This window comes from Myotis davidii, unplaced genomic scaffold, assembly GCF_000327345.1.
Source record: "Myotis davidii unplaced genomic scaffold, ASM32734v1 scaffold616, whole genome shotgun sequence".
NCBI lineage: Eukaryota > Metazoa > Chordata > Mammalia > Chiroptera > Vespertilionidae > Myotis > Myotis davidii.
Window position 1 is genome coordinate 3,400,269 of NW_006291965.1, and position 11,710 is coordinate 3,411,978.

At 41.0% G+C, this 11,710-nt stretch overlaps 1 protein-coding gene across 2 annotated transcripts in view; it reads right to left on the bottom strand.

Moving 5' to 3' along the window:
- The window catches only part of PGM5 (phosphoglucomutase 5), a 154,467-nt gene that overhangs the window by 22,702 nt on the left and 120,055 nt on the right, over positions 1–11,710 (bottom strand). For both annotated transcript variants that reach the window (XM_015565020.1, XM_015565021.1), the window contains one exon: positions 4,441–4,575. In XM_015565020.1, the coding sequence (XP_015420506.1) occupies positions 4,441–4,575 (135 nt within the window). The remainder of the gene's footprint in view (positions 1–4,440; positions 4,576–11,710) is intronic.

The window sequence follows — 11,710 nt, forward strand, 5'->3', positions numbered from 1 at the left end:
CTCACAGGTCACTGTGCATGCTGCTTGAGTCTCGTCTCTGAGCCATGCCCATCTGCTGCTCCTTCCAGCAGCTGCCCACAGTCTTTGCTTTGACAGCCATACTTTTACAACTCTTCTAGAATCGGGCTGGAAAACTTGTCCTCAAGTAGAGAGTATGGAGGCAAGGTTTCAAAGGAGCAGGACTCCCAAGCAGCCTGTTCTGCCCTATAAGCATCTTCTCTGGAGCCAGTTATTCCCTAGAGATCCAGGTATGGTGTCATATGTTCCAAATCACAAGTTACAATGGGTCAAGTACATTTGAGAAAGCTAGGATATCTTACGTAGGTACTCTCAGAAAATGTGAGCTCTGTGCTTTCCTAACTCTAAGCCTTGACACATTTCTTAGTTGCTGTTGCATTGAGACAGACAAGAGGTGTCATATAGGGAAATTAAATGACCTTAGAGCAGCGATTCTCAACCTGTGGGTCACGACCCCTTTGGCGGTCGAACAACCCTTTCACAGGGTCTCCTAAGACCATCCTGCATATCAGATATTTACATGACGATTCTTAACAGTGGCAACATTACAGTTATGAAGTAGCAACGAAAATAATTTTATGGTTGGGTCACAACATGAGGAACTGTATTTAAAGGGCCAGAAGATTGAGAACCACTGCCTCAGTGGGAAAGAAGGTTGGGAAAATCAGGCTCCTTCCTGATTTGGGGGTGGGGTTGGGTGCAATTATATTCTGCAATTGAAGTACCTAAGCCAACTGTTGATTAGCCAGGAGCTGGTTATCAGTCTGTGATTATCCCAGCCCTTAACAAAACTTCTTCTTCCTTTTCCTTTAGACTCCTTTATTGTTCATTAGCCACTCCACCCACAGGTTGAAAGGGACAAGGAAAGAAGGTGAATATGTTTGTTGGCTTAATTAAAACAGATACTAACCAAGCCAGTTGAAGGGAACTTTCCAGTCTTCTTGCTAAATAGCTTGAATGTAGATGGGCATTGTGTTAGAGGGGATAAAGCATTTAGAAAATCTGTTGAATTGGAATGAGATTATCAGTGGAATCTCTGCCAGGTACAGAGGTACTTTAACTGGTGTCTGAGTACAGGTGCCAATGTGGGGTGGGCGAAGTGGCTATTTGTTCTGTTTTCTGGGCTGCCAATCAGAAAAAATGAGAAAGGCGGAAGAGGTTTTTCTCTGTGGCTGAGAAAGCAACATAAGCTGGTGTTTCCCTGTCAGGCCCTGGGTCAGTAATAACACTTGCAGCTTCAGGAGAATGCCTTATTTTTTATCTCTGTTAACAGTTAACCAAAGGCCTTCCTTTCCAGCGATCTTGTAAGGCAGAAGCAGATGGTCCTGGAAAGCAATGCTGTTAGGAGGCCCTCCATGTTCCAAGGGCCGCAGTAATTGAGACAGGTGGGCCTACTGAGAGAATCGTCTCCCTTTCCTTAGGGTTTTAGATGTAAGGTTTTAAAATATTCAAGTCACATCTTGATTAAATGTACTAGGCAACAGGGTTTAAGTTGGTGAGTCAGTGATGTGTAGTATTTTAATAAGAAATTCTATTTTAACGTAACATTTTTATCTAGGCCCTATGCTAAACACTGTGAGGCCCGCCTACCCAGGTCAGGGAAAACCCTTGCTTATGATTAGAAAGGGAGAGAATATCAGCGATCAGAAGAACAGTATCAAGGAAAGGGTCCCCCAACCATTCAAAATACACAGCAATGGCAACTTTACCCACAGACTGAAGTACATATACTGTAGGGGAGGGGGAAGTTCTCCCTTCTACCCTTCTTGAGTTCTGATGACTCCACTAATAACAGAATTGAAAAAGACCAGATAAACAGAAGAAAAACCAACTTAATGTGTGCATACAGGAGAGCATAAATAATACTCAGAGAAATGATGAACCAGCCCACCTTTGTGTCATTTTTTAGACAAAAAAACAATAAATTTATGAACATTTGACAGGACAAAGAAACTTAGTTTTGGATGCTCATTTGCAAGGAATCTAAACAGAAAAAAAAGGTCTGGGTAGTAAATTAGACAAAATAAGCCTTACACAGGCTTCTAGGCTCTAGATTCCTTAACTCTACCGATATGGGTATCTCTCTTCACCCCCTTGGATCAAGGAGGACACCTTTTACAGGGGAGATTTATTCCGTGCATTCTAGGAGACCAGGGAGGGTCAACATGCCCTTCCTGCACAGGTTGCTGGTCCAGTAACTTTAATTCAAAGTAATCACTATGCCATTGTGGGATACTTGGGGGCAGCCTGGCCCATGCCCTGAGCATACTTAACACACAGCCCTCCAGCAGCAGGCCCATGGAAGCTTCGGCTTCAAAGGAAGCCTTAAAAAAGGGGGCACCACTTAGCTTTTGTGGACCATCTCAGAGAGAGACTTGTAGGAGAGCACATTTGCCACCCCAAAATATGTCTCTTTGCATAAGGATGATTTTAGGCTGTTTATTTTTAAGAAATTGCAGACATAGGAAAAGCTCTAAAAACTGAGTGCAAGTTACCCTGTAGTAAGAGACATGTATAAGGGAAATTTCTATTTGTAAGGATGTCTCCCTCACTTTACTGGAAAGAGGGGGATGACCTTAACTCTAGAAACTCTTATTACTGGAGAGCCAAGGACTGAGATCTGCACAATAACCTTACCCTTGTTTACTCAGCTTTTTTCTGGTGCCTCCCACAACCCACCACCATCAAAATCTTTTGTCTTGTAAGCTGGCAACATTATTTAAGGTGGTAGCTTCTGCCATTTCAGAGAGTTACTCAGTTTCCGGGTCTATCCCATGTATATAGGAGGTCTACACATTATTAAACTAACTTTTTTTTTCTCTTGCTAATCTGTCTCATGTCAATTTCATTGTTAGAACATCCAGAAAAACTTAGAAGAGTAGAGGAAAATGTGTGTATAGGATTGTTTTCACACATGCCTAATGGCCTAGACATTATAAAGATACTCCTGCAGCCAGTGAAGAAGTTAAGTAAAAATAAGCAAATATCATAACCACTTACTACGTGCAAATACGGAAAAGAATGTTGAGAAAAAATAGCCCTGAGTCTGAGTGACTCAGAGCTGGTGAGGCCAGGAATATCATTCCTCACCCTGTACGAAGCTCTGAACATTCAAGTCTTTGTTTTAATCTTGTTTTCCAAACATGAGATACAGATGAGAGTTTTATATAGAAAGGTAGGGTGAGCCTCCAATTTTTGCATGATTTTGTACTATGCTGGGTGAAATTTACTCACTAACAAATCATGTTGGCAGAGTGAGACCCATCCCTGCGGGGAGCCTGTGATCCTGAGGGAGAAGGACTAAGGACATGATGCTGGCTCTGCCCCTTCATGCTCTCAGTGACCCTGATAACCGCCTCCTAGGCCTCTACTTCCCCACCTGGGATCATATTACTCCAGAGAGATCTGCTCCTTGCAGGGTCAGGTGTACGGTACCCTTTTCCCAAAGTTCTTTGAGCCTCTCCAAAGAAAAGTATCATGAAAAAACCCACTAAAGAAAGAAAACATTCCCTGGCATCTTTTCCATCCAGGGAACAGCTATGCCAATTATCACTGGAAATTCTGAGCAACTGTAAAATGAGAAGCAGTGACATTTTCTTTACTTCTCTTCTTCACAAAAGAAGCACTACAGATGGAGCCAATGTTTTCATCTCAAGAAATTATCAAAAACCTTGCTTCAAAACCCAGGTTGAAGTAAAGACCAAGAGGGAGGGGGCAGCAAACAGTGTAGCTGGAAGTACCCAACATTATAGTGGGTCCTTACTGGTATTAATTAATGTTGCCTGGAGCTTGAGTGAATAAGGGAGTGGATGGCTTATGCTTGTGCTATTTATTCTTTTTCTAAGTGACTTATTAAGGGGGCTTTGCCAAACACTGGTTGGCTTAGCCTTTTTAGTGTCTTCCCTTGACTTTAAATTCAGGGCAGCCATAGTCCCTCCTTGCATGCTAGGCTGGGCAGCAATCTCAGAGAGGAAGTCTAGAGTAGCATCTATATTGGCACTTCAAGGTCATGGTTCAACTCAGAGTTTTCCAAACACCCAAAGACTCATAATTTACATGAGCATAGTCAAGGCCCTGCGTAGTTTGACCAGTTTGACTCTAACTTGAAATTTCCTTAGCTATTCAAGGTGCCTCTTCCTGATGTCACCCCAATTAACAAAATGCAGAGCAATCAAGAGAGGCAAGTCATTTGAGAAATGCTAGTCTCATAGATGCTGGCGAACAGTTGTTCTGTTGCAAACACTGGGATGAATGAATTAAATTTGCTTGTAGTCACTCTAAGTTTGTCCTTCAGCTGGAAGTATCAATATGAAATTTACTTTCCAGAATATAATCATCCCCACTAAAGGCATATAGGAGCTCCCAGAATTTGCCAGAAGCAGTGAAACACACAGTGCTGGGAGCACAGCTCTGTTTTGGTACCTGTGGCTCCTGGTCATGACCGCTGGGATCCCTCTCATAGCTCTCTGCATACAGTCTGATGGTGGCCCGCATGCCACTGGAAGAACTGAGCCGGAAGATGAGCCGTGATGCATCAGAGAAAATGATCCTCAGGCCCTGAGACCAAGAACAGTCAGAATGGATCAGTGAACAGATGAATACACAGGTAAAAGTAATTAATATCTACTTTGGAGATCCGCATATTTCTATGATCTAAAGATACTCAGGGTCATGACAACTTATAATTGACTCTCAACACTAACCCAAGCGGGAGTATGACGTGAACCTAGCGGCTACTTAAAATTATCCATTAATCTCTTTATTCTATTTATGTTGCCTTGTGGTTAATGCTAGGGGAGGGTCAGGAGCAAAACAGATGCTCAGGTTTCCTTAGTCTTGTGATGTGGGTGGAGGTAATAAGGAGGAAAAGATACTCAATGTCCTGGGGCCAAAGTTCACCCCTTATAAACCTAGATGCAATGGAGTTGGGCAATTTATATATTACAGTAAGACAAACTACCCATGTGAGTTAGGCTTTGCTTTCAATTCATCTTTGTTTCTTTCCTTGGTCCCACATTCCCTTGGTAGCAGGGGAACCCTAAAATAAAATGCTCAGGGCTAGAGCCCCAGCTGGGTTTTGAGAGCTCCTGTGCACATCCCCATTCTCTTGGCTCTCTCCCCCTTCTTACTGGCAAGACCTGACCACCAGGGTGGAGCGGGGACAGAACTGTGCTGCATCTCAATGCTGCCCAATATTAAATTGGTTTTGGCTCAAAATGTCCCCATTCTCTATGTCTTTCTTATTAGTGGCACGGATATTTTAAAGATATGACTGTAAAACCATACTGTAACTTCTGCCAAAGGAAATTTGTTTTCTTAAGACAATAGATAAAGTCATTGTTATTAATAAGCATGTTGGCAAGAGACAGAGGAAAGAGGAGGGAATAAAATAGTATATCTGGTCACTTGATACTTCTGAAAAAGTGAAAATCTCAGGTGACTGTTATCAGGCATTTTCCCTAAGAAATTTACCCTTGAAACTTCTCTGGTCTCAAATCTTGCTTGTTAAGAATAAGCCATTATTAAAAATATTTCATGCCTGCCCTATATATCCGTTACCTCACCCTCATCTGGTGATATTTATGGGGGTTGGGGGGTTGGCACTGTGACTCCATATGAATGTTTTTCTGCTTTTTAAGTCTTATAGGCATATTCCAGCCCCTAAACAAAAAGCCTTAAGTCTCTGTTGGAGGAGTTCAAGGTTTGCCACAGTTTGTGCAACAAAAAGGAGCCACCTTCCTTCCTGGCAACTCACTACACCACTCTATGATGCTAGTATTGCAAACAGGATGATATTAGCCAGGATTCATTCACTGGGCATCCATTTTTGAGTGGCCCTTAGGGATCAGGTACAGGACAATGCCTGAGAAGATAAAGATAAAGACACAGTACTTGTTCTCTATAGGCCTAGGGTAGTGATTACAATGAACAGAAACCATTTTCTTAACCACTGTATGCTGCCAGATATGTGAATAGTTAGGAAATTCTAAATGGAACAAAAGGAACAATTCCTGACTATCCAGAAAGAATGATATATCAAATTATGCTCAAGCTGACAATGAAGACCCAAGGGTTTCAAAACTGTATTCCATGATTTTACAAACTCTTCTGAAGCTGTCTGTAAGCCCACTTCCTCATTGTCACTACCTATGGCACATATGAGTTCACAATTCATTGTTCAGGACCATGGGTTATCCATAAACTAGTTAAAGCAGTATCTAAGGCTGGGGACCTATATCACCCACTGCTTTGGATTCCAAATCACTTGAGGCCACCTCTTCTGATGACCTCCCAGAATTAACCCTTCAAGGTAGCTCCTATTACACAATTTACCCCTTAGATTAGTTTATGGCCAGTGGGAGGTATTAAAAAATCCAGATCACAGCAAACCATCAACATGCATTATCTGCTCGTAACTAAGCCTTTTTACAGTGAAATTATTATTTTTTCCTAAGGGCAGCTATATTATTGGCTGTGCTCACAGAAGACTTGTTAGAATCTACATCTGGTAGCCTGGAATAGATTTTGCACTTGAAAAGATGATGAATGAGTAAATAGCACACACCTACTGGATATAATCCAACATCTTTTCTCTTTCCTAAGGGATCAACCAGGAGATCTTAATAGAGAATGCATGTTGCTTTGTGAGACCTCCAGGTGAGAAACACAATTCTCCTTCTTCACATGAAATAAACAATGTTTAGATCCAGCCCAGTTTTGTGCTGCAACAAGTTTAGTTCCATGTCTGTTGAGTGTCACTGTGATGTGTGACTAGTTATATTGTATTGCTTTGGAGTCCGCATGTTCCTCCAATGAATGTAATGAATTTGAATCTTGAACACGAGCCACGCTCTCTCCAGCATATGTCTTACCTACTATCAATTAAATTATGAAGTCAAAGCTACTTACTGACCAAGGCTTGTCGAGTTTTTAAACATTCTGTAATTCCAACAAAAGAACAGCAATAATATAATTGCTTTTTTTTTTCAATGTTAAACCAGGAATTGGCAATACAGTTTGTTAGCCAAATTTGGCCTGGCACCTGTTTTTGTAAATCAAGTTTTATTGGAACACAGCCATTTCCACTCATTTATGTATTGTCTATGGCTCCTTTTGTGTTACAACCATAGAGTTGAATAGTTATGACAGCGACCATCTGGCCCACAAGGGCTAAAATATTTACTATCTGGCCCTTTAAGAAAATGTTTGCTGACCCCTGGTATGAACCATAAAATTAGCCACAACACAGAATACTTGCCTTTCACTCTCACCCCAGAAAATTGAAGAAAAAAAAAAAAGACCATCTACCTTATAAAATCCCAGTAGAGAGAAATTATGAAGACTGTTTTTAACCCTTTGAGTGCCAACCAATATCCTAGGAACTATGCTAAAATTGCCAAGGCATTTTTGCTGATTTTACAGCAATTTAGGAAAAAAAAATTATGACTCGCAAGTAAATGAAGTTACATATTCAAAAACTTAAGGAAACCTTGACTACATTTGTTTTCATCTTTGACATATATTGTTTGCTGATTGTATTATAAAATACTAGTAGAAAAAAAAATTTAAACAAAACATAGTGTTAAAATAGAGGGACACCCTTCTCCAATATTTCCACAAAATCATCATTTTCACAGCAAGAATTGACATATTTAGCAATATCATCAGCACTGATATGCAGACTTAGAACTGGACGCAATTTCGAAGCTTTAGGACTACAAAATCTGAGGAAAGGGCAGGCCGCATGTGGCCCACAGGCCGTAGTTTGAGGACCCCCGCTTTAGGGCTACAAAATCTGAGTAAACTTCATAAAATCATAGTACCTGTAAAAAATTAGGCAGATAAAGTGGTCAATTTTAGAACTACAAACATTTGGCATCATAAGTAATCTGAACTTAGGTGCCATCTGTCAATAAAGAGTGAACTACTAGAATCTAATAGTGACACTGCAGGAGGAGCACAAAAGTGCTCCCAGCACTTTTGGCGAAAGACAGGAGGAGCACGATTGCGCTCCCCGGCACTCTAGGGGTTAAGGGTATCCAATCCATCCATTCCCCCAGACAGTCTAGCTTCTAGCCACAGATTTACCTGTATATATATTTGGCACAAATCAATTTACTCCTGACCACCTACTCATGCCACAAATTCACCATATTATATCCTTTATTTTATTGCAAGGTCTTCGAGGCACCGTGTTATAAAATCCAATTTTGCAAATCACTATAGGAATATTATTGGTGACCATATGGAACTCCACATGAGACATTACCTCAAGATTCAAGTGCTAGGAAAGCCTTTCCTTCCATGAAGTACTGGTATTTCTTTTTTTCTTTTTTTTTTTGTCTTTCTGACAATAGGAACTTTACAACTAACCATAGCTCCCTTTCCAATGTGGCTGCCAGGACACCTAATGCCAAAATTGAGGTTCAGCCCAAGTAGATCTTTATGACTTGCATAATTATACATTTTTCTTCTTCTGTTCTCAACTTTCTACACTTATTTATCTTTTCCCTAGTCTTGATTTCTGTTTCTTATTTATATGCTAACAACTTCATTATGTGTATTTTTACAGCCACAAATCCTCTAGAAAAAGCAAGGGCCAGTGCAAATGAATAAAGTGAGTTTCCATCACAGACTTAACTCTTTAAGTGTTGGAATTGCTGAGTTATGTCTTTGGTCCTTCATTAGCTGATAAGCTCTGGGAGCTCAAAGCCTTCTGTTCCTTACTGACCATTTATCCACATAGCCTAGGCCCGTGGTCGGCAAACTGCAGCTCTCGAGCCACATGTGGCTTTTTGGCCCCTTGAGTGTGGCTCTTCCTAAGCCTTAGGAGTACCCTAATTAAGTTAGTAACAAGGTACCTACCTATATAGTTTAAGTTTAAAAAATTTGGCTCTCAAAAGAAATTTCAATCGTTGTACTGTTGATATTTGGCTCTGTTGATTAATAAGTTTACCAACCACTGACCTAGGGGACTAATAATGAGGGCCTGACCTAAGACAGCAGAAAGGAAAGGAAAGACTAAATTTCACACACTGTCAGAAGGTAAAATCATGAAGATTTAGTGACATATAAAATAAATTGAAAGATAAAGAAGGAAAAATGGATGTTTCTCAACTTTCTGATTTAAGAATTGGGCAGACAGCCCTAACCGGTTTGGCTCTGTGGATAGAACGTCGGCCTGTAGACTGAAGGCCAACACCTGCACACAGTAGGTTTCCCTTAAACACCTGAATAAATGCCATGGTATGTCCAACAACTGGAGGAAGCACCACTGGAAGACCTCCTACATTTAGGAAGGACTCACAGGCCAAATGAAATGTCATCATTATGGCAGCTGTTCCGTATCTACTCATCCTACATTTTTAGGGCAAGAGTCAGTTTTGGCTAAAATCAATAGAGTTGAACATGGTGGGTTCCTTCCGACCATGTGTGTGATCTTAGACAAATCATAAGCCATTAATTGCAAACTTTGCTGGACACTGGAATCAGCTGGTATGTGTGTGTGGAGGGGGGCGGGGTAGGGAGGGAGACGGGGTGTGGTTCTTTAAAAAATATTGATACCTGGCTTTTACCCCCTGTCACTGTGGTTTACTTGTATGGAGTGTGATTTTGGGCGTCGGGATTGTAAAAGCTCCCCAGTGATTCTGATGTAAATGTGGACACGAGTGTAGTGGCCTCTTTTCTCTGGATCATCTGCTTCATATATCAAATGACTGGCCAGCAGAGGACATTCGGTTCAGGCGAACTAGAAAGTCCCGAAGGAGAGAGTGGCCCCAGCTTCATTTCGTGGAACAGCCCACGGTCACCCTATCCAGCACAATAAGGAGGCAGCCGCACCAGAGGGTGAGACAGCAGGCCACCGATAACAACGGCCGCTTACAACCCACAGCCTCAATGGCCAGCACTAATGGGATTGAAGGACAACAAACTCCATCGAATGAGACTAAGAACACTTACATCCCCCAGCCTCCGCCCCTTGCGGTTTTTGCACATAAAATTCAACCCCAAGATTAGGCTGAGTCCTAATCTTCCCCGGTTGTGGCTCCATCCCCCATTCCCTCTAATAAACGTCCCTTCTGCTTGCTCTCTGTGTCCGCCTAAGTCCTTGAGTGACTCCTACCTTACATATGCTACAAGACAGTCTTAAAGAGATTCCTTTCATAGCTAAGGTTTCATGAATATACAACCATTGGACTGGGATCTTAGGAGGGCCATAACATGGGGGGGATAATAAAACATCATCTTGCTGAGTTCTGAAAGCCTCCTTTTCATGGCTTGTCAGCGGAAGAATCATTAGTAGTATCTCCTCTTGAGCCATCTCACACTAATTGTTTTTAGCACAATCTCCTAAGAAGTTCTTGAAGCAACTATGAAGAAATCTATGATGCCTTGGTTGCTATAGCAGCTATAGGAGTTGGAATGTCTGCCACAGCTTAAAGGAGGAAAAAGATGCTCTTATCCATCAGAAGAAAGTGTTAATTATGGGGTAGAGGTATCCAAAGGGCATTTCAGCTCCTGCCTAGCATTTTTCTTCCCCTTGAGTGCTGGGAGTTGTATGCCTCAGTGATGAGGGTGTTGCCCACTTTAGTTTTGTCCAATGAAGAAGGATTTAATGGGCTAGGTGTGCCCTGCAGGTATCTCCACACAAATACCTTCAAATCTGCTTCTAGTTCTCTCTCTAGCATGTATTCTTCTCCCCAAATTTCTTCCTCTTTGTTTTGCTGTTCATAGAGTCAGTTTGGAAATGACATAGAAATAACAATTATAAAACCCAGGCTTGAATTCTGGCTTGGAACTTTTCTAGCCAGTGGCCTTAACACACTGCAGACCAGTAGTTTTATTGCTTAGCCAGTGGCCTTAGCACACTGCAGACCAGTAGTTTATTGCTGGCTTTACCCAGGGGCCAGATAGGTTTCTATTGAATGAAATGTTAAAGGCGCGCTTTAAATTGAATACCCATTGCATTTTAAAGTTATTTATTACATGTTCTTACAAGCTAATATCTTTTTAAAGTAAGATACTTTGTAAAACAGTGTAATATGAAGCGAGAATTCTTGTGATCCCTCCGCAATGTGTTAATTCACTTAAGCTCTCTAAGCCTTAGTTTCCTAAAGAGAGAAAGAGAGAGAGAGAGAGAGAGAGAGAGAGAGAGAGAGAGAATATGAAAAATAAAATAGCCTGTCTTATTGGGTTGCTGTGAGATCAAATCAGAAAATGTATGCTTTGAAAATTGTAAGTCACTATATAAATATTATTATTATTATTTTAATGAAAACGGTGCTAGGCTCTAAGTTGTCCAACCTTCCAGATTTTGCAAAAGATTGCTAAATAAAACCTAAATGGTGATGGTTTGTGATGCCATGTACATACTTATTTATTTTTAAATTTGGCAGAAATAAGATGAATTTCATTTTAAGAACTTTGCCATGTCCTCTGAAATCATTGCTAAACTCACGGGGTCTGTTACCATTTATCTTCTCCATACCTTCCACTCAATTGGCTTCTTCAGCAAAAAAAAAAAAAAAAACTCCCCCAAATTTCTCAAAAAAAAAAAAAAAAAAAAAAAAAAAGTACTCCTTCCAGGTTGGTCAATTTAGACACTTAAGGTCCTGAAGGAAGGACCTTAGAGTCATTCAGGCTACTTCCTCATTTCACTGAAAAGAAAGAAAAGATTAAAGAACTTGCTCTC